General features: G+C 33.6%; 2 protein-coding genes across 2 annotated transcripts; both read left to right on the plus strand.

Moving 5' to 3' along the window:
- The first annotated feature begins 880 nt into the window (after positions 1-880).
- On the plus strand, positions 881-14,635 carry LOC124938074 (protein translocase subunit SECA2, chloroplastic). The gene is made up of 31 exons (XM_047478446.1): positions 881-1,398; positions 1,481-1,615; positions 1,697-1,766; positions 1,870-1,934; positions 2,028-2,148; positions 2,604-2,695; positions 2,988-3,053; positions 3,209-3,273; positions 3,508-3,595; positions 3,709-3,774; positions 3,895-4,010; positions 4,667-4,757; positions 6,505-6,588; positions 6,673-6,765; positions 6,871-6,966; positions 7,065-7,150; positions 8,905-8,983; positions 9,076-9,189; positions 9,515-9,610; positions 9,680-9,743; positions 9,907-10,196; positions 10,655-10,710; positions 10,997-11,114; positions 11,200-11,280; positions 11,463-11,542; positions 12,580-12,634; positions 13,045-13,114; positions 13,204-13,396; positions 13,493-13,616; positions 14,175-14,249; positions 14,333-14,635. Exons 1-31 carry the CDS (start codon positions 1,201-1,203, stop codon positions 14,492-14,494), a joined length of 3,189 nt encoding a protein of 1,062 aa, XP_047334402.1. The 5' UTR covers positions 881-1,200; the 3' UTR covers positions 14,495-14,635.
- Positions 14,636-16,852: 2,217 nt separating this feature from the next.
- LOC124938075 (C-terminal binding protein AN) lies at positions 16,853-21,594 on the plus strand. Its single transcript, XM_047478447.1, has 7 exons — positions 16,853-17,648; positions 18,037-18,217; positions 18,311-18,441; positions 18,832-19,608; positions 19,682-19,729; positions 21,003-21,116; positions 21,366-21,594. The coding sequence occupies exons 1-7, from the start codon at positions 17,001-17,003 to the stop codon at positions 21,438-21,440; spliced, it is 1,974 nt and encodes a 657-aa protein (XP_047334403.1). The 5' UTR covers positions 16,853-17,000; the 3' UTR covers positions 21,441-21,594.
- The last annotated feature ends 1,856 nt before the right edge of the window (positions 21,595-23,450 follow it).

Below are 23,450 nucleotides of genomic sequence, written 5' to 3' on the forward strand. Positions count from 1 at the left end.
AACCCCCACTTCCAACGCCCAACCCCCACGCCCAAGCCCCACGCCCCACGCCCCACGCCCCACGCCCAAGCCCCACGCCCCACGCCCAACCCCCACTCCCAACGCCCAACCCCCACGCCCAGACCCCACGCTCCACGCCCAACCCCCACGCCCCACGTCCAAGCCCTACGCCCCACACCCACGCCCCACGCCCAACCCCCACGCCTCACGCCCACCTTCCACGCCCCACGCCCAACCCCCACGCCCAATCCCTACGCCCTACACCCAACCCCAAACCTAAACTAAAACCCTAAAACCCTGATGTTCACATGCAAAGCAAATATACCATTCTCAGCATTCATAATAATCAAAACATGCAAACCAAATATTCACAAACCATTCACAAACATTTTCAGCATTTCAAACTATATCAATCTCAGCATTTAAAACAATAAACCTAAACTAAACTAAGATTACCTAAACAATAAACCTAAACAATAAACTTAAACTAACCTCAGATCGTCGGGCTAGAATCGTCCGAGGTTTGGCGATCGTCGAAGATGTTGGTTGGAAGTTCGGCTTGGCGATCGACGAAGAGGCTGGCTGGAAGGGTTGGGCTTCTTGGCGAACATCGGCGGAGTTTGGCGTCGGAGAAACGGAAGGGAAACGGAACCGGATGGAGGAGAAAGGGGGGAAGAAGAATGAGAGTGTAACGGTCGGGGGAAAGGGGAAGAAGAAAAGAAAAGGAAGAAAAAAAAGGGGGAAAAAAAAAGTAAAAAAGTTATTGAGGTTAAAATTGGAATTTTTTTTTAAAAAATGTTAAAAAACAAAAAATTTATTATGGAGGTTAAATATCAATTTTTTTTTTTTTTTTTATTATATTATCAAATTTCCCAAAGAAAGAAAGCGGGCCTTTTGGATGCTAAATAGAGAAAGGGGTGCCGCGCCATATTCTAGCTCCACAGGCGACGGAGCTTGCGACCCTCTCTGAATCTCTGACTTCCAATTTGAATCTTTTCAATCCTCTGGGAAAACTGGGGGATTTTGCGGTTGCGACGAGCGATTGAAACAAGTGGAAGAAGCTAATTGTTGTGTCTATCATTCCTAGAGCTTCAGCTGCGAGTTTGTCTCTTCATCTCTCTCAACTAATCTAAGGCCCATTTACAGTTTTAATGGCTGATAGAATGAGTACATAGCCAAACGAAGAAACCTCCTCTACCAATGGTGATCGTTGTCTCCGCCTCCCCTTTGCCGAATCCAACCCACTCGATTTTACTCTCTTCTAACAAATTTTATCCTCATGCTAAGTTGCTCCACCGCAGTCCCTTTCAATCTCCCTCTTCCTTCTTTATATCTCATTCCTCTACTCGGTTTAGGCGCTGTCGGCTGGCTACCACACCTGTAGTTGCTTCCCTCAAGGTACAATCTTTCCTTATATTTTCCCATTTTTCGCCCATATTTCATACTGAAATCCTTTCTTCATTTGAACTTAATGCTTTAGGAGGATGTGGGTCGTGTAACTAAGACTTTCAGTGATATCACTAGTTTGAACTACTGGGTGGTTCGAGATTACTATCGACTGGTGAGCTCTGTAAACGTTTTGGAGCCGGGGATTCAGCAATTGTCAGATGAAGAGGTTGGTTTGTGCATTTGGATTATTATTATGGGTTGGTTAATTTACTGTTATTATTATTCCTTGTTTCTATTTGTCCTCTAGTTATCTGGAAAGACGAAGCAGTTTCGACAGCGGCTCAGACAAGGAGAAACAGTTGCAGATATTCAAGCCGGTTTGAACAGCAATCAGTTCTTGCAATTTTCAATCTTCAAGTTTTCTTGTCTGAAAGGAAATTTGTTGTTGTTTTGAGTTGTATACTATGTTCCTGTTAACAGATGCATTTGCTGTTGTACGTGAAGCTGCAAAAAGGAAGCTTGGAATGCGTCATTTTGATACTCAGGTCTGTTTCTCCCCCTCTTTCTTCTCCCGTTTTACTTAATGCCCCTTTTCATCTTTCAATATATTTTTTTTTCTTCTGAAATTGTGACTATAGATCATTGGTGGCGCTGTTCTTCATGACGGGTCTATTGCTGAAATGAAGACAGGGGAGGGTAAAACCTTGGTATCGACATTGGCCGCATATCTTAATGCCCTGACTGGTGAAGGTGTTCATGGTATGTTTTCACTAAGGATGACTAATATGATATTATTTAATAATGAAAAAATAGGAATTTCCTTGTTTAAAAATTGTGTTCTCAGTTTTTTGTGTTTTCGGTGTGGAATGATTTCCTCTTATCAATTTTATATTCTAGAGTAAAGCAAATAAAGCAAAAGCAATTCAGTATACCATGCTCCTTATCATGTAACAAAGGGTGTGTAATATGGATAGATAAGTTCCTAAGATTTAGATAAAAATCTTCATCTTGTATCATAAGGAGTAGTTCCTAAACCATCACATGTTCATTTTCTATTTTTTTGTAATTTTAAATTGTATTAAATTGGAAGTCCTTTATTTACCAGCTCTCCTTTTTTTCTTCAAGATAGCTTTTTGTAAAAACACATTTTTTCAATCTTCCTTAACTCTTGTATCTAGTGTTGTTGTTTAATGTATATACTTCTCTGTGCACAGTGGTAACTGTCAATGACTACCTTGCTCAACGTGATGCTGAATGGATGGGTCGTGTTCACCGCTTCTTGGGTCTTTCTGTTGGTCTTATCCAAGTATGTTCAAATAACTTTTTGATAAAAAAAAATTATGGGCATATACTTGGAATGTGGTAGATATGAGCACAACTTGCATTAGTTAGTCATGTGAGATATAAAGATTACAATTAGTAGTTTTGTATTTGTTAGCTTAATTTCAGTTAAATATAAATAATTAAGTGATTTATATAATAGTTATCAAATAAATTTAATTCAAATAAGCACTTAATTATATAAATTAAGTGATAAGTTGTTTTATGAACACTGCCTAACTGATTGAAGTTCTTTGTTATGATTTTCCAAAATGCAGAAGGGGATGACAGCTGAGCAGAGGAGAATAAACTACAGATGTGATATTACTTATATGAACAATTCAGTAAGTTAATTACATTGGATTCTATATATTGGTTGTTATTTTGATATTCGTGCATTAACTGAACTTACAGTAATATTATTAACATTTTTTTTATATCTGCTTGGATTTGATGGTGTGGAGTTGTTTCTGGTATACTCTTTTTTTCTTATTACTAGGAACTTGGTTTTGATTATCTCCGAGATAATCTTGCAGGAAGCACTGAACAACTCGTGATGAGATGGTACTTATTCATTTTTTATGGTTGAAATTCTTCTACTATTTTTTTCTTGAAAATTATTGCTTGTTGTTTGGTCTCATAAAACAATGATTACAAGCGTGAAAGAAAAAACAAACAAAGGAACTGAATTGCAGCTCACATGAAAGATATTTATTATTTTCTTGTCCTTTCTATCTGAAGTATTTTCAGTTTTTTTCATGGTCCCATTAAAGTATTGGTGTCTAAATATCATGACAGGCCAAAACCATTTCATTTTGCTATAGTTGATGAAGTTGATTCTGTGCTCATTGATGAAGGGAGAAATCCTCTATTGATAAGTGGTGAGGTATGTATCTCTAATGACTTTTCACGATTCAAGAACTCTATGGTAAATCTAAGGTAAATAGTATCACAAGGAATGTAATATCAGTTTTTTAAGTGATTTTGACACTGCCTCAGGCAAGTGAAGATGCTGCCCGCTATCCTGTTGCTGCTAAAGTGGCAGAGTTGCTTAGAAAGGATATTGTATGTAGGCCACTTTTTTTTTCTGGATTTTTCATTGTGAAACAAGTATTCGGGTTCCTTTTTTTCCGTTGCAATAAGATGATACAAATCTCATTCATTTACTTGAAATTGTATTATTAGCATTATAAGGTGGAACTGAAGGACAATTCAGTGGAGTTGACTGAGGAAGGAATTCTGTTGGCTGAGATGGCTTTAGAAACAAGTGACCTGTGGGATGAAAATGATCCTTGGGCTAGGTCAGCAATGACTCCCCTGTGTATTTTTTTACATTCTCCAAGAAAAAGTTCTATTGTTTGCAGAGACTATGTGCATTTCAATTTATTGTTATAAAAATTAATATTGTCTTCTTTTGAGCCTATATGGAAACTGCTATTCTGTCACAATCAATTTCACAATCACGATTCCATTAGAAAATTGATAAAGTTAAAATTGAAAGTGATTTTTTTTGTTTGGTATTAGATTTTTCTCTAGATCATGGTTTGGATTTTAGTGTGTTTTTTGCTTCATTTGGCATACATAATTATTGTTTGGATCATGATCAAAATTTTCCAGATCATTGTGTTTTTGGCAAACATAATAATTGTAGATTTCTTTGTATCCACATGAATAACAAGCATACCAAATTATCCTTTGTGTTCATAGTTTATCCTGCTGAAAAGTTAAACCTCCATTTTATCATTATTGTAACCCTAACATTCATACTTCAGTATTGGTATCATCAATATACCATCTCATTGACTCTCCTACAGATATTGCTAGTGTTTAGAGGATATAACTAATTAGTACACGTTGGAAGAACTCAATTTCAGTTTCGATAAAGTTGCCTTTGCAGCCATCACACTCTTTTAACTTTTTCCATTCGAGTTTTATGAATTGCATCAGAATATTGCAGATTTGTTATGAATGCTCTGAAAGCTAAGGAATTTTATCGCCGAGATGTTCAGTATATGGTTAGGAATGGGAAGGCTCTAATAATCAATGAGGTAATAATTTAAAAGCATATGCATACAATATGAATATACATAATGATGATTCTAAGTTCTTTCAATCCAATAAGGAAATAGCTGATAGCTTTATTCATTCTTGACATCTATCAATGCATTTACTTTCCGTAAAGTAGGTCATGAAATCCCTTGGTCCATTGGCTCCATATAGAAACATTTATTGCTTTTGTTGTTGGATCTGTTTTAAGTTAACAAAAACCGTTTGAAATTAAATTAGTTAGAGACAGATTAATTTTTTTAATTTTTTTTGTATATGGAAACAAATCTAGATATAAAAACTGTAGAAAAATAAAGAAAAGAGAGAATATTTTATTGTTTTGTGTTTTTGTTGTCGTTCTTACATAAGACTGTCTAGTGCTTAAATAGTAAGATTACATTTGCAGAAAAGGAAATAATTAAATAGTAAAATCATGTAATTGATAATCAACGGCCAATTAGCAAATCAATTAGTCTAATTGATTGATTTACAAATCAATTAGTCTAATTGATTGATTTGCTAATGATTTTCTCAATACTCCATTCTTGGAATTATTTTTCTTCCAGAATAATTCTACACTCCCCCTCAACTTGCCACATACTTTCTCGAGTCGGCTTGGTGAGTATGTCAACCACCTGATTGCGAGATGTAACGTAGAGGAGTGTAATAGAGCCTTGGCAGAGATTGACGAGGGTGTTGCCGATGAATTGTTGATGACATTCTTTCAATTTGACTGATTCAAAAATCATGATTCACTTAGTTAGAGGCTTGGCTCTTGGCTCTTGGCTCTTGGCTCTTGGCTCTTGGCTCTTGGCTCTTGGCTCTTGGCTCTTGGCTCTTGGCTCTTGGCTCTTGGCTCTTGGCTCTTGGCTCTTGGCTCTTGGCACTTGGCACTTGGCACTTGGCACTTGGTACTTGGCACTTGGCACTTGGCACTTGGCACTTGGCTCTTGGCTCTTGGCTCTTGGCTCAGCTCTTGAAGTGAAAAGTGATAATTTTTTAACATATGAAATGTTGGAAGAAATCTGTCGAGACATGAAGACGATGCTTGCCAAAAAAAAGGAGAAAAATTAAATCTGTCGAGACACGAAGACGATGCTCGATACAGATTCGACTAAACTATAAAAATAAAAACGCACTGGGATTTTTGATAAATAATTTTAGAGAAATATGAGATTATAGAATTATTTGAGTTCTCCTCCAATGGCTATTTCCACAATTGGAGGAGACAGCGGAAAATTGTGAGTCGGTTTCTTCAAGATGAAAAAACCCGCTCTGATACCATGTAGAAAAATAAAGAAGAGATAGAATATTTTATTGCTTTGTGTTTTTGTTGTCGTTCTTACATAAGACTGTCTAGTGTTTAAATAGTAAGATTACATTTGCAGAAAAGGAAATAATTAAATAGTAAAATCATGTAATTGATAATCAACGGCCAATTAGCAAATCAATTAGTCTAATTGATTGATTTACAAATCAATTAGTCTAATTAATTGATTTGCTAATGATTTTCTCAATACTCCATTCTTGGAATTATTTTTCTTCCAGAATAATTCTACAAAAACATTAAGTGCATTCATATCCAATCATAAATTATAAGTCTCTTTGAATATTTGAAAAAAGCAATTCAGCTTATAGATGATGGGGTTTAAGCACCATCATTTCAAAATGTCCTACAAGACTTTTATCTTAATAGCAATATGTATGTTTGTATGACTAAGGCAATAGTAACACAAAAATCATGTGTAGTTAACCGGTAGAGTTGAAGAGAAAAGGAGATGGTCCGAAGGGATTCACCAAGCTATTGAGGCAAAGGAAGGTCTCAAGATCCAGGTATTCCTAGATTATTCTCTTTCTTTGTCGCAAAGTCGTCCATTCCTTTTTAAATCTTTCACCTCGACTCTTATATTCTTATAGGCCGACTCTGTAGTTGTGGCACAAATCACGTATCAATCACTATTCAAGCTGTACCCTAAGTTGTCAGGGATGACTGGCACAGCAAAAACTGAAGTAAAGACTTAATTTTCTATTCTATTTATTTTTTCAAATTTTTACAAAGCATTGTTGCTTTTGAGTTAAAGTGCTGGTGCACTTTCAAATTATTACTTTTGGCAGGAGAAGGAGTTTCTGAAAATGTTTCAAGTGCCTGTTATTGAGGTTCCAACAAATCTGCCAAATATTCGAAAAGATTTGCCTATCCTAGCTTTTGCGGTAGTGATATTGTTATATGTGCCTCTTGTTTATTTATTGCGCATACTTTTTCTCTCTACTGAGTGATGGTAATTAACTTGTTGTGTGCTCTGGTTTAGACTGCACGAGGAAAATGGGAACATGTGCGTGAAGAAGTTGAATCCATGTTTAGACAAGGTCGTCCTGTTTTGGTTGGTACAACAAGGTACTACTAGCTGCTTTCTTTGTAGTCCTCATGTGATATTTTCTTTCCTTTAGATGTAGCAAACCAAGAAGGTGAGAAATCAGTCTATAGTTGTTTGATACTATATATATTTTTATTAATAAATATATGAAAAGTGATTTGGAAGATTTTATGACAGGCATTCTTGTTCTTTATCCCTAAACAAAGATGTATGTAAAGGATGCTGAGGCACCAAACAAAAGCTTACATCAGTTTTTTTTTTTATTTTGTTGAAACCAGGGTTTTTTCCCTGGAGAAGGAAATTTCATCATTTAGTATAAACCAGGTTAAGGGGATATAAAACAACATCCTAGCTTGCAAAAGACTAGAGACAGAGAACTACCAAAGGAGAAACCTATAGGCTATACCTATTTCTACAAGTTATACCAGTTCTATATCAAAATAGATGAACAAGGTCAGCAATACAAAAGCTTTAGAGGGGGTTCTTTAATGATAATGTAGAATGCTCCATCCCTAATTTCCTTTCCAACTAGAGAGCCCACATCATGCTAAGGTTGAGAGTTTCCATACACCTTGTATGGAAGAACCCGCATAATGAAGAAATCAATAAAATTTCCAGACAGAGGGCCATCCTGCTGGAATAAAAGAGTAATTCATGGAGAAAAGTATTAGGTTTATTTTTGTTAAATGAAGTGTTATGGTTGTGTATGTTAATTATTGTTTCTATATCAATGACAAAGTGAAAATCTTTTTTGTTAATCGACAGTAAACTCGGAAAGTTGCATCTACCATGGAAAATAAATATAGCAAGTTATGACATTGTTTGTCATAAATTAATCAAAATACATCATAAAATAAACATCATCAAAAGGGAAGAAATCCTAACAAGAACTCAAAGTTCTAAATTAGAGGAGCTAAAGTCAACATGGAGCTTAACTTTCTTAGTGCATGCTTTGACTTTGGTCTTCCCTCATAGTTCACGCCACTATGGAACATGTGAGTCTGTCTTTCAAGCCTTGATTTTGTTTTCTTCGTTTGTTTCTTCTCAACGCTCCTGACCACATCCTCAAAATCTTCTTCTAACAGATGTCGCTTCATCAATAGCTTTCTCATGACGGCATTCTACTAACTGTACTAATCTCTGTGGTACTAATCTGACATGAGTTCTCCTAAAACAATGACGGAGCCAAGTAACTATCCATCGGTACAACAACAAGACAATCAGATCCACTCCCAAACCATTTCCTCAAGGAATAAAAATCACCTCTCTTACTTCTACCAACATAGAGAATTTGAGAGTTTACCATAAATTCCATCAGCCATGTGCTTGTAGCAACATCTCAATTATCCAAAGCAATTCCTCCATGGAAAGCTTTAGTCTACGCATCAAGCTTATGGTGTTATTAACACGTTCCTCCAACATAACATCGTCGTTAATGAGAACAAAGGCAAAGCGTTTAGAACCCACATGGAAAATAACCATGTTCCTATATCATGTTTTCACTGTTGCAGATAATTACTAGTTACAGATGCCTCTTAATTTATTTTGTTACTGCATTGCCATCCCATTTTCCCAGGAGAACTTTGGATTCCCATTATTCATTTATTTGTTTTCCTTCTTTTTCTTTTATTTATTTTCTCATTCTTGATTAACTTTGGATACACAGTAGTAATACAACAACAGGACACTTGGTCCCTCTCTCTCGTCTTCTTGACTTACTTCACACAGCTTATTGGTGCATGGCTTATATTTAGATTATCACCTCTTGATGCAGTGTTGAGAATTCTGAATATTTATCCCGCTTACTAAGAGAACGAAAGATCCCTCACAATGTTCTAAATGCGAGGCCCAGGGTTAGTTATTGTGGCATATAAAAACGTTTCTATACTATTGAGTTCTATAGAAGTTCATATATGGAGGTTGATTTTATCTGCATCTTTACCAGTATGCTGCTAGGGAAGCTGAGATTGTTGCCCAGGCAGGGAGAAAATTTGCCATTACCATTTCTACTAATATGGCTGGCAGAGGCACAGATATAATTCTAGGAGGGAACCCAAAGGTCAGTTTATCCTATTTATATAATATGTTAAATTATCATTGCACCTGAACTTAAGCTAGCAATAAGGGTATGGCCCCACAACAGCATCTGTATTACACTTTGGCTGATGGTCTATAGCTATGATAGAATGTTGTAATTTTGACCTAAAACCTTCAACTAAGGCCACAATATAACAAACATACTTCTTTAGTTTCTGTATGGACAAGAAGATGTTTGATACTACATCCTGGCCCATTTTCAATAGTAAACATGCCTGATATTTCAACAAGCTTTCCTTTTGTTTGTCTTCACATTGGGTTCTAACTTTTAAGCTCAATTGCTTTAGATGCTTGCAAGAGAAGTTATAGAAGATAGCTTGCTGTTACATTTGACAAATGAAACTCCTGAAGCTGAAGTTGAAGGGGAGCTCCTTGTAGGAAAGGTGATTAATTTGGCCATGGCTAGACTTATCAAATGATGATTTTGGTGTCTTATGAATTGCATGCTTTAGGTGCTCTCAAAGATAAAGGTTGGACCATCTTCATTGGCTTTGCTAGCTAAGGCTGCCTTGATGAGTAAGTAAGCTTGCTTCACATTTTCATAATATTGAATTAACATTTTATTGAGTTCTTTTCTTTTTCTTCTAGAATTTTTTGCCTCCAATTACGTTAACTATTTCCCCTTAGATATGGATATTAACTTCTAAGGAATTTCTCCATTTTAAATAAAACAATGCAGGTAAGTATGTCTGCAAGGCTGAAGGCAAGAAGTGGACATATGAAGAAGCCAAATCTATTCTTTCCGAGTCTGTGGAAATGGGTCAGTCGAAAGATTTGCAAGAGCTTGAGCAACTTCTTAATGAACAGGCAGAGATGTACCCTCTTGGACCATCAATTGCTCTTAGTTATATCTCAGTCCTAAAGGATTGTGAAGAACACTGTTTAAATGAAGGGTTGGAAGTAAAAAACCTTGGGGGCCTGCATGTGGTTGGAACATCATTGCACGAGTCTAGAAGAATAGATAACCAGGTGAGTGATTCAATCAAATGTATTGTGTTTATAGATAAAATACTAGGATAATGGGGGTGCTTACTTTTAAGACCTAACCCTTTTCCCCTCCAAGTGAAACTTGAATTGGTTGCATTTCATGATATGCATGACTTAGTTATTAGGTTGTAATGAAAAAATATAGGTAGGTGATCATTAGTGTTGAATGATGAAGCTTGTGGTGGTATGTTGTGAGCAGAGAAGTTTTTTGTTTTGTTGGAAAACGGATTAATGCCATTTTATTAAAAATAAAGTCCCAAAGTGTCTTTACAAATGTTTTGCAAAGGAAGTTGTTTTCACACAAACAAGAACACCTATCAAAACTTCTATAAAAAAAAAACAATTACATTTGGTCTCACTAGGTTGTTTGTTATGTTACTCGAGGGTTTTTGTTCCATTCTGAACGTATACTGATGGTCGATTAATTTATTTTGCAAAAGCTTCGTGGCAGGGCAGGCAGACAAGGGGATCCAGGATCAACCCGTTTCATGGTCAGGTATTATCTTCGCTGTTCTAGTGGCCATCTTTTATAACAATTGTTTAGTACAGGGATACCTGCTTATCTGAACTTCTGGTGTCAATCGAAAGTATATAAATTTTAGATGTACTGAATAAATTGTAGTTCAGACAAATTGGTTTATGTTTTATGCGCCGGGATAAGTTCTTCTTATGTTTATAATTTTTTTTTCTATTTGGTAGGATGATTCTTTTATTGTCATTATAAAGTAATGATTATTTAAGAATTATCTATCTAATAATGCAAGTTATCTGTTATATACCAGCTTACAAGATGAGATGTTTCAGAAATTCAATTTCGACACTGAATGGGCTGTAAGGCTTATATCAAAGATTACAAATGATGAGGATATACCCATTGAAGGTGATGCTATAGTAAAACAGGTATTGTACTCATCTTATGTCATCCAATGTTTAATCTGCAGTACCATATTATGTATCTGAAATTCAACAAAACTAAAACTGCCAGCTGCTGGCTCTGCAAGTCAATGCAGAGAAATACTTTTTTGGCATTCGGAAGAGTCTGGTGGAGTTTGATGAAGTATTAGAGGTAAATATTTCTGTAACTTCACATTATAGGTGACACTAATATTTACAAGTTACAAACATGATTTCCCTCAATTTGGATCAAATCCTGAGTCCTGGATTACTTTTTGACATCTAAATGTTTTAATATTGTCAGGGTTTTGAAATTTTATAATGACTTGAATGTGCTTTTCTGAATTGCATCAGGTCCAAAGAAAGCATGTCTATAATCTTAGGCAAGTTATTTTGGCCGGAAAATCTGAAAATTGCTCTGAACATGTCTTTCAGTGAGTACTCTCATTCTTAATTATTTTATAATGTTTAACGTCACTTCATTTATGTTAACACTCTGGCTTCTCTAGAATATATTAATAATATTTCTGTTCTGCAACATATAGAGTATTTTTTGAAACATCTCCCTTTATCTTAGTGACAAAAAGTCATCCCTTAATCTCCTTTGGAACAGACGCATTGAGCTTGTGCTAAGATATCATAGGAATACATTTCAGAAGAGAGAATAAAAATACTGAGCAAACCCATGAAATTGTTACAACTATAGAAGAGTGCTTATTTTCACTAATTTGTGAACATTCAGTGTTACCAACCCGTTTCATGTAAATATTTAAGATAAAGTGCCAATATACACAAACTTTTCTAAAAAGTGCAAATATATACCCAAATGCCTAAACATACAAATATACTCAATTACTCACAAACTACTTTAATTAGTGCAAAAATACCCATCCATCTTCTTTTCATCATTAGTTTCATTAATTAGTACTAAACTCATGATATTTTCCCTTTTAGGTACTTATGACTTTTTGTATATATTACCCATTTTGAGAAAACTCGTGATACACATGCTCTCTTTTATCAAAGATTTATTGAACCTCAATTTTCTCTTGAACTTTTTTACAATTTTGTTTTATGGTCATATTATTTACTTATTTTTGTCTATGCCTTTTAATTAGCAAATTGCTTCAAATTTAACAGTAATAATAAGAAATATTTTCCCTATCGTGCATGGCTGCGTAATTTCAAGAAAGACGCAGCTTTATATTTCTCTTTTTTGAATGTACGATGCTAGCATGACTTGCAATGAATGAACATTTTGTGCCGAACTTCTTCAGTTTTTAGATTAAACCATTTGTTATATATTGTGGCCTGCGCCTAAATTTTTGTGTCCAAAACTAATGTTTTTATCTCAGAGGATAACTACTTCACTGTAGCGAAATTTCATTTGCTAATATCTAGGCACTTCTAAGAGACTAAATGGGTGTGAATTGTAAATGACTTCAATAGACTAAGAGTTCCCTCCTTACAGGTACATGCAAGCGGTGGTAGATGAAATCATTTTGGGTAATGTTGATCCACTTCAGGTATATTAGATTTACAATCTTTAGATCAGATGCACACTTTGGGCTATTTTGTTATCAACTTTTTTTTTATGTTGATCATCATCCAAAAACAATCTACATTGTTATTTTGTCACAATCACAATGATCTAAAAAATTAATCTGTTGATGATTCAGGAAAATAATTGTTATAAATGAAGCAAAAGGTTATACTATAACTGGGATTATGATTTAAAAAATAATTTATATACCAAAAATCAACAAAATTACACTATAATCTGGCTCATAACCTGATCCAAGAAAATCTTATATCAAACAAAAAAAATCGCTTTCAATTTTAAGTTTGGCGATTTTCCAATGGGATCATGATTGTGATAAAATTCTATTTTCTAAATAGGCTCAATTGTGTTTCTTCATTTTTATTGAACATACAGCATCCTAGCAAGTGGAACTTGGGTAAGCTTTTGAAGGATTTCAACCAAGTTGCAGGAAATATTCTTGATGGTGAGTGACAAGTTTTCATGATGATTTCTGTGAGTTGCTTACATGTTTAAATTTCATTGTGCAAATCATAAAGTAGTTGATCTTTACAGTTTCATTTACTGCAGTTAGAGAAGAAACATTACTGGAATCCACATTACAACTTCGGGAGTTGGATTATATAGATATTAACAACTTCTACCTTCCAAACTTGCCTCAGCCTCCAAATGCATTCAGGGGAATCCGCATGAAAAGCTCCTCTTTGAAACGTTGGCTTACGATATGCTATGATGATGATTCCATCAAGCACGTATTTTGACTATCTAATTTTTTTGGCTACCAGTCACTTTGCTTCATATTATTTTTGTTTCCTAAGTCTTTTTATTGACCTGTTCAATCCAGAGATGGAAAGATGCGTGCAACTGTTAATCTTCTCCGCAAGTACTTTGGTGACGTTCTGATTGCTTCATATCTAGACACTGTTCAAGAATCAGGTTATGATGATGGATATGTCAAAGAGATAGAGGTGAGATCATGGATCAGATTCTATTTGGTATCATAATTTTCCATCTTGATCATGATAAAAAACAAATTACATTTGTTATGATTTTCAACAATCTCAATCATCCATAACATAATCTAGAACACAATTTTTATACCAAATGAAACAAAACAAAAATTACACTATAATTCTGAAAATCACTTACAATTTCACTTTTGCAATTTTCCTATTGGATCGTGATTGTGACAAAATAGCAGTTTCCAACCAATCTCGGTGCGATATCTTGCCTGAACATATGTTCCTAAAGTCATGTCATTTTGCATTTTGGTTTCCCAGTTTGACTTCAAACTGCTTAATGAAGTTTGTGTTGTTGACAAGTAAAAGACAAAAATGTGCTCAATGTGGTTGATGTTTTTCTATGGAAATGGGTATTTTGATCTTTGTACCATATTAAGTGTGAGGAGTTGATTCAACGTGCTAAACACCATGTTTATGTCTTTTCCCGATTATGTGAACACTTTACCTTCATTGACATCGATTTGACTACACAATGTTTATCTTCCTTCTTTGTTGGAAACTCAGAGGACTGTTTTGGTGAAGACTCTGGATTGTTTTTGGAGGGATCATCTCGTAAACATGAATAGGCTCAGTTCAGCGGTACGTCATTCTCTCGATTCCATCGTTAAACATGGTAAATATGTGATCGGACTGAATGGAATGCAATTTTTTTATTCTTCCAGGTAAATGTAAGAAGTTTTGGACACAGGAATCCTCTTGAGGAGTACAAAATTGATGGATGCAGATTCTTCATCTCAATGCTCAGTGCAACTAGGAGACTAACTGTAGAATCTATTTTGAGGTACTGGTCATCTCCAATGGAATCACAAGAAATATATCTATAATAGAAGAAGAGCCATTATTCTTGCAAATATAATAACTTATAAAATCAATGTAGAAACCATTCATTTAGTTGTAAGAGCAATTGCTAATTATTAGAAATTCAAATTATGTATTTGACTTTTAATAGTACAAATAATTTAGTGTTTCTAAATGGTCCATTATTTAATAAAGAATCTCAAATTTTGGGTAGCTATTTTTCAATGTAATTATGTATGAATCCTAAAATGATTTTAGATCATGTTAAAATAAACTCTAGAAATTGACCCTATTTTATAACAAAAAAATATGTGGTCAAAATTGGAACCAACTTGAAAGGTTAAGGACCTCTTGGACATTTTGGTCAAAACCCATATCTAATAAATCTATGCTTAAGGGCTTTAATTACTTGTTTGGGCAAGGTATTTTCTGAAGTTTGTCAAGAAGATCTACATTGATGATGAGTACTAAGACTTATGTTGAAATTATGTATGGCATTAGTTAGGTCATTAATAAAAAAAATTATTTATTTTCAATGTGAAATATGTAAATTTGTTAAATATTCACTTACAAGGTTTTCAACTTTATCATACTTGTTGTGTGTTGATTATCTTACTACACATTTTCAACATAATTCTTTCTTATGGAAAAACAAAATTAAAAGTTGAAACAAACTTTGAAAAGTTGTATATTGTAATTCAAACACTATCTAAGCAATAAAAACCAACATTGTAAAAGAGTTTAAATTTCGAGCACTTTGAGTTATTTTCTCTTCTAATCAAATATCCACCCACAATCTAAATGGTGATAAGAAGTATATATGAAAATTATTTTTGGCCAATTCTTTTCAAAGAAATAAAGTTTGCAATTTTCATAAGTTCAATGTTTGTGGGCTTAATAAATCTCAACTATCTTGCTTTGATTAATTTGCAAGTCAAGCGGAACATATTATGTTTTTAAAAACTTAAAGTGAGAAATGGAAAACGATATTCTTATTACTGTGTAACTAGACGATAATATTCTCAACGATGAAAAACTCATAAATCTAAAAGGCTCTAGCAAAGGAATTTGATATTAGTGACCTTGCCATCCCAAGTTTTTTTTTCTGACTTATTGAAAGAAATATAAATATAAGAATGGATGTAGAATTATTTTCATTTATTTAAATAAGAATTTATTATTTAGAGAAATTTAGTATGACTTCCAACATCATGTTTTCCACCTCAACTTAAGATGAATGAGAATCAAATATAAGATCTTAATACTAAAAAAAATAAAATGTTTTGTTTGATATTGGAAGATAAAAAAAATTAATGGAATATTAGATTGTATATAATTGTTGTAAGTCAATTCATGACTTGTTTCTGAAAGTGAACTTGGGATACTTAGATCCATAGTTTAGACCCTTATAATACTCAACCAACCTAGTCAAATATAAAGAGTGACATGAAAATCAACAATAAATAATAGTGAATATATTCAACATATGTCAAGTTAATGTATTATAATTTATAATAATTGATTAAAATATCTAAAAACTTAATTAGTGACACTTAATAGAAACACTTAATAGAAGAGAAAAAAAATACTATTACAATTGTATAGACTAATAATAGTATAGCCAATACAATTTCTCTCATTTCTCTGAAAGAAACTTATATTTAAAAGATTATTTGGTTTCAATTGTTTTTTTTGTTATATAGGATTGATATTATTATAATATATAGATTTCATTAATTTAGCTTAAGATCTCCTTTTATATTTATATCAAGAAAGAATATACATTTAGCCAAAAATAATAATATTTTATTAATACATTAGCAAAAAAAATTGTCTGGTTAATTTTAAAAGTAAATTATTATCATGTTTAAAATTGATTTAAATAATTAAAAAAAAATCAACCATTTTATAAACTAGAAAAAGAGTGAAATTGGACAAAATAACCATAGAAAAAGCCTTTAAATAAGCTATAGCGCATAAATTTAATTGCGTAAATGATTACTTCAAAATATTCTGATGAAATTATCCCCGTCGTGTAACGCGAATGGTATGGCATGATCGTCTCGCGAGGAAAAGTATGTGAAAAGTCCAGAATGATAGTGTCCTTCACGTGACGATCATGCCCTTCGTGCGACGATCCCTTCGCGTGACGATCCTACAAAAATATTTTAGACTTTTCATAGGTTTTTTCTTCGCGAGACAATCTTGTCCTTCACGTTACGCGACGGAGGTGGTTTCGTTAGAATATTTTGAAGTGGTCATCTTCACAACGAACTTGGAAAAAAAAAAAAACTAAAAAAAAAAAAGACTAAACGTTTGATTGGCCCACGTGGGGATAGAGAGGGGCGTGATTGGAATAAGCAAAAATATGCTTGAAAGTTGAAAGTGGGAGTGATAGAAAGAGTGTAGAGAGAGAAGACTAGGTCCGGCGAAATCTCAGGTAGGAAATGCTTCAATTCTGTAGCCGTATATGCATATACCTTGCCGGAGAAGAAGAACGGAAACTACTGTTAAATCCATACATACGATACGATGAACAACGTTGTTAGAGAAAAAGAAGCATCATCGATCCAAACAATCGGCACAACTTCCAGATCTCCCGCGGATATGCCTCCTCGTCATAGAACTACCTCTTCTTCGCATCCTCTTCCTTTAGTCGTAACTTTAAATTGTATTGAAGACATCGCCTTCGAACAACAATGTCTTTCCGGAGTCGCTGCCGTCGAGCACGTTTCTCTCAGTCGTTTACTCGAGGCTAAGATTGAATCCGCCTCTGCTGTTCTCCTCCACTCACTTGCGTTCCTTCCTCGTGCAGCACAGCGCCGTCTTCGTCCTTGGCAACTTATACTCTGTCTTGGATCCTCCGATCGCTCCGTCGATTCTGCACTTGCTGCCGACCTAGGACTCCATCGTCTTGTCCATGTCGATGTTTCACGTGCTGAGGAGGTTGCTGATACTGTTATGGCTCTTATCCTTGGTCTTCTTCGGCGAACTCATCTCCTTTCGCGACATACACTGTCAGCTTCGGGCTGGCTTGGCTCGGTGCAGCCGTTGTGCCGAGGGATGAGACGTTGTCGCGGACTTGTGTTGGGTATTGTTGGCAGATCTGCATCTGCAAGTTCTTTGGCTACTCGAAGCTTGGCTTTCAAGATGAGCGTGCTCTACTTCGATGTTCAGGAGGTACGTACTAATTCGACAAGATCTACTATCAAATATCAAATTCACTTCTTTTGCACTCAAAACTGTGTTATCAAATGGCTGAAATGCGTTCTTTGTAACAAATTAAAGACCCGCTTTTATTGCTAGTATAAGAAATTTTTGCCATAACGGCTAATAATGTCCCCATCTGCTGGATTCTTATCGATTCTGTTCCCTTAGTTTAAATTTCAAAGTAATGATGGAGGCAAAGTACTCTACAATTATGAGCTAGGAAGTGGGAAATTCTGACAAATGTAAAAATGTCTGTTTACTTGAATGGTTGTTGGATAGATTATAACAAGAAATTATGATGTGCATATTAATTTGGTTGTATGAGCTAATAATATCTTTCCTTTACAATGTCTAAAAGCAATTTAAGCAGGGGAAAGGAAAGTTGAACAGATATTCCACACAGTTTCCTTCTGCTGCCCGAAGAATGGACACCCTTAATGATTTGCTTGCTGCAAGTGATCTTATTTCTCTCCATTGTACTCTGACAAATGACACTGTTCAGTTAATCAATGCAGATTGTTTACAACATGTCAAGCCTGGTACTGTTATACTTTCTTTTGTAATCAGCTTAAACAAATGAGTTTGATCTCCATGTATATTCATTTAAGCATGGAATGGATGGATTTCTGCAGGTGCGTTCCTTGTGAATACAGGAAGCAGTCAGTTGTTGGATGATTGCGCTGTAAAGCAGCTTCTAATCGACGGTACCCTCGCAGGCTGTGCTCTGGATGGTGCTGATGGCCCGCAATGGATGGAAGCATGGGTATGGTGAATAGTCTTAGGGTATGATTATGTGATATAGTGAAATGCTTGTCAACCATGTCTTTAGTATATCTGGCCAGAAATTATTTTGTGGCACTTTTGAAATGTTTTGATGCACTACTTAGATAAGTTATATTCTTTCTTGCATTTTCTGTAATTGTAAATATTAAATGATCATTTCTCCAATTAAAGTGATTAAACTACTCTAAGCTAACAACACTCATGCCTACTTGTTAAGAATGCTTTTCTTCAACTTTTCTGTCAAACTTATTTATTAAAGTTCATAAGTTGTAAAACATTTTTGGTTAAAATGGGATTGAGGGTTTATAAGTTTGTGTTTGATGATATAAAATATTGAGATGGTATTATATCTAACTTTACTTCTCTTTAGGTGAGGGAGATGCCCAATGTGCTGATACTTCCTCGAAGTGCAGATTATAGTGAAGAAGTATGGATGGAAATAAGAGAAAAATCTATTTCATTGTTGCAAATGTTCTTCTTGGAAAATAGTTTTCCCGCGAATGCTGTATCAGATGAGGAGGATGAGGAAGAAAGTGAATTATTGTTTGAAAATGAAATAGCTGATAAACAAGAAAATGATGGTGCCCCAAAGAGTACTTTTAGTGATCCTTGGACTGGTGTCATTGATGAAAACCAAGAAAGCTCCCAGAGAAGCACCACTAAGTCAAAGGAGTCTCCGAGTCTAAATCAAGGTGTAGTGTCTGTAAACCCTTCTACTAGATCAGAAGGGAAACGTAGTAGATCTGGTAAGAAGGCAAAAAAAAGGAATGCCCGCCAACGATCCCAACAAAAATCAGATGATACTTCTGCTTTAGGGAAAGATAGTACCTCTCAGCATGACGATGATACTGCAATGAGTTCAAGTTCACGGTTTGCTTCTCCTGAGGATTCAAGGAGTAGGAAAACTGTAATTGAATCAGTATCACCATCATCTTCAGGGACAATCCTTAAACCAAATGTGATTCCTGGCAAAGAATCTAGTGAACTGCTGAAAGAGGGTTATGTTATAGCACTTCATGCAAGAGATCGATCTTCTTTGCATGTTTCTAGACAAAGGGTTCAGGGTGGTGGTTGGTTCCTAGATACAATGTCAAATGTCACTAAAAGAGATCCTGCAGCCCAATTCCTGGTTGTTTATAGAGACAAGGTATATTTCAAAGGATATAAAACATGTCAAATACTGAGATGATTGATTGCTTTCTTGAATTCTAATTTTACAGGATACAATTGGACTAAGATCTTTCACAGCTGGTGGAAAGCTGTTGCAGGTAATTCTTTAATGTTTACCTAGTTGATCCCACCTTATTGAGAATTATTACTTCCATTTGTGTCTTCATCCAGATTAGAAGATGTTAAATTCTTGTTTTTTTAATAATAATAATAGTTTCAACCCACTAAGGTAGCTCAAGTGACAAGAGTGGTTATTAAGAGACCAAAGGTCATGAGTTTGATTCTCACTTAGAACGCTTTAAGTTAAAGTGGAGGTCGTGAAGGTCATGGCTGTGGGACATGTTAGCTTCCCCTGTCTAGCATTTATCTCAATGTCCTAATTGATAACTATAGAAACTTTTAAAGAGACCTGGGGTATAGCTCAAGTGGTAAGAGTATTGAACTAAGAGGCTAAGGTCTCAAGGTTCAATTCTCACTCAAGGGAAAAAGCCCTTGTCTAAACAAAATAAAAAACTTCAAATGAGTTAAGACGCTTATGCTTATTAGAACCTTTCACATATCTATTCATTTAAAGGCTTTTATTTTGTGCTCAGGATTTTGGATATTAGTAATATCAAGGGAGTGAAAACACACATAGTTCAAGTAAATTTAAATGAAATCACATTATCTAAGTTACCATTATTCAGTGAATCACTAACAAAGCAGTTAGAGCTACTTAAAAAGTTACTTGGGGCTAGTTTGGAGAGACTTCCAAATTCTTAATAATGAGTATATATGTTTATATAGCATATGTGATGATAGATATGATAAACAACTCTAGGGCTGCAATATTCAAGTATGGTAATGCTACCAAAGCTGATACAAGAACTCATTTATGAATCATAAGTAATACATACAGAATATGCATCATAGGTTCTAGCCGCCTCATGTTATGAAGCTAAGATACACCAGGCAGTCATGATGAGGATCTCTCTGCTATTTCTGTGATCATGTTATATAAACGTTGAAAGATAATTCAGTCTTATTGCCCTATGAACGAAAGTAAAATGGTCTCTGTTTCAGCTTGTATATTGTTCTGTTGTGAACTAGGAAAAGAAGATTGTTGCAGCATAATCTTTTGTTTCAGTTTCATTTTCTGTGAACTTTCTTTACTTTCATGTGTTATAAGGGATGAGATAACTGCTAAAGCATAAAATGATCAGAAAATGGATAGGTAGATTAAAAAAGGTGATCAAATGACATATAAAGTAGATAGTGAATGGAGAGATTTGCATAATTTGCCCTTTTTCTGTAAATATCCGGATACAATTGTTATAAAAAAATTGATGAAATGGCCATAAAACCCTTAATATGTGTTGTTTTTTGTTACAGATAAATAGGAAGATGGAATTTGTTTTTGCCAGTCACAGCTTTGACGTGTGGGAGAGTTGGACATTTGAAGGTTCTCTTGGGGAATGCACACTCGTCAACTGTAGAAATCCATCGGTAATATTCTATTGACCTCATAAAGCTTACTTTATTTAAATACAATAAAGACATTTTTTAGTAATTTAACCCAAATAATCCATAAAATTTTCAAATGACCCAAGACTCAAACAAGCTCTAGATCAAGAGATGTACTAGGCCCAGGGTTGTAGAGGATAAATAAATGATTCAGTTAGCCAATAGATTCTACTAGTTATTAGAAGAAAGAGGAGTCCCCTTTTTAATACGGGGTAATTTGAAATTGCGCAGGCTGTTTTGGATGTACGCATTGAGATTCTAGCAGTTGTAGGCGATGAAGATGGTGTTACTCGTTGGCTTGATTAGGTAAAAACAGATTTTCTGAAATCTTGTAACTTGTATGTAAAAAGAATTAATCTATTTTTTATGTTTCTTGAGTTGTTTTATTGATTCACTTTCATGCCAAGGCACAATTGTTGTGTTCTCTAGTATGCCTCATTTCGGGTTTTTCTTCTTTTCATTTGTTTTGTTTTGTTTTGCTGTTGAGAATTATTTGTGGTGTTTAATTTAATTAGGGAGGGATTTCTGACCTTTGTTTTTGTTGGTAACTCCTTTTATGCTCAAAACCCCGAGGAATTTGGAGTTCCACAGCCATTTTATATATCAATTTTCCAGTCAACTAACATTTTAAGTTTTTGCATGGTATTTATTTAAGCTATTTGTTTTTGTTATTAATATGAACTGTTATTGTTTTAAAAAATTTAATATTCATCCTGCTAATGAGCACAGAAATATGTAACAATAGCTATTTTTAACAACCACTCTAATGTGGGCATAGCATCCAACACTTCTTAATTTAGGATTAAAATCTAGAAAATAAATTATCTAGTTTGATTTGATAATTTTTATTTTTTATTCAAAATCTTTATATCCAATCGTTCAATTTAGCCATTAAAATAATTTAAATTTTAAATAAATATTATAGCAATTTTAATCAACTAAAATTTTGTAGTGGAATGGTTTTTTTTTTTCAATAAAATTAATATTTTTATTTGAACTCAAACAGAGATTCTCAAAGTACAGCTACTTGGAAAAATATTGCATTTTCATAAAGAGAAAAGTGGAAAAATAATTTGAAAACCTCTTGCATTTAAATTTGTAAAATTAATTTGATTGGTATGAATTTTTAAAAGATGTTATTTTTTCATGATCCCAAAAAACAGAGTTTTTATATTTTTTAAATTTATTTAAAAAATATTATATTAAAATATTTTATTTTGATATTATTTAAATAAAATAAAATATATTTTATTATGTATATATTAATAAATTTAATAACATTGATACTTGGAACTAAGTCCGTCACTTCAAATACATGTGTTTCTAACAGACTAATATTTTTTAATCAAACAAGATTTTTAATAAAATTAACATCAAAATCTCTCAAATAATCCCATATCAAACAAGCTCTACATATATTTTTAACTTTTCAATTTAAGTAAAAATAATAATTAAAAGCACATCTAAAAAGTATTTTCAAGAGCTGAAATTAAGTTTAAACATTAACATAGGTATTTTCTTCTCTGATTTTTACTGAATTCTTAAATGTTTACTTAATGCTTTGTATGAATTTGATATCTATGCTATCAAATAAATAATTAATAAATATTTAATAACAACATCATGGATTCAAATCAATTATATATATATATCATTTATTTATTTAGCGTTGATAAATATTTATTATTTTTATTTATAATATTATTATATAAGAAAAATATACTTATCTGAAACTTATTTGAGAGTACAATAACCAAAATCAAATACTATGTATTTTAGAGAGCAATATATGAATTGAGTCAAAATTCTGGAAAAAAATACCAATTACCCCTTAAAATATTTTATAATTTTTTTGGTTTGTCATCTTAATAATTTAAATAAAATAAAATTTTAAAATATTAATTAAACATATATTTCTAAATTTATAATTTCTTGCTCAAATTCATGTTCAACTCTACAAATGTTCTTTAAGAATATGGGCCAAATTGTTGACAAAATTATGACTAAAGACTATTTTTTTTTGTGAAAGCCACTATTATATTAAAAGAAATACAATAAATTTATACACAATTTATCAATATTGAAGCTCCTTGTTTGTATTATTTGGTAGTTGTTCCAAAGGTCTCACTAATATATCTTTCATTTTGTAATCTTTTACCAAAGATATAATCCATCAAATTGAGATGTGGATAAATTAAGAGTTCCTTTCATTTGTTCTTTCTTGTGAAAGATAAATTATTTATAGATCAAATAACTTTAGTATTTTAAAATATTATTAAAAAAATTAAATTGATATGAATAGTTTGATGGAATAAA

The sequence above is a fragment of the Impatiens glandulifera genome, chromosome 5 (assembly GCF_907164915.1).
Source record: "Impatiens glandulifera chromosome 5, dImpGla2.1, whole genome shotgun sequence".
NCBI lineage: Eukaryota > Viridiplantae > Streptophyta > Magnoliopsida > Ericales > Balsaminaceae > Impatiens > Impatiens glandulifera.

What these genes read in the sequence shown, in the direction of transcription:
- LOC124938074 (XM_047478446.1), top strand. Translation starts at nt 1,201, where the DNA reads ATGGTGATCGTTGTCTCCGCCTCCCCTTTGCCGAATCCAACCCACTCG. An exon ending in AGGCTCTAATAATCAATGAG is followed by an intron (nt 4,758 to 6,504) that starts GTAATAATTTAA and finishes AATCATGTGTAG; the next exon opens with TTAACCGGTAGAGTTGAAGA. An exon ending in AGGAAGGTCTCAAGATCCAG is followed by an intron (nt 6,589 to 6,672) that starts GTATTCCTAGAT and finishes ATATTCTTATAG; the next exon opens with GCCGACTCTGTAGTTGTGGC.
- LOC124938075 (XM_047478447.1), top strand. Translation starts at nt 17,001, where the DNA reads ATGAACAACGTTGTTAGAGAAAAAGAAGCATCATCGATCCAAACAATC. An exon ending in TTTACAACATGTCAAGCCTG is followed by an intron (nt 18,218 to 18,310) that starts GTACTGTTATAC and finishes GGATTTCTGCAG; the next exon opens with GTGCGTTCCTTGTGAATACA. An exon ending in TGGTTGTTTATAGAGACAAG is followed by an intron (nt 19,609 to 19,681) that starts GTATATTTCAAA and finishes CTAATTTTACAG; the next exon opens with GATACAATTGGACTAAGATC.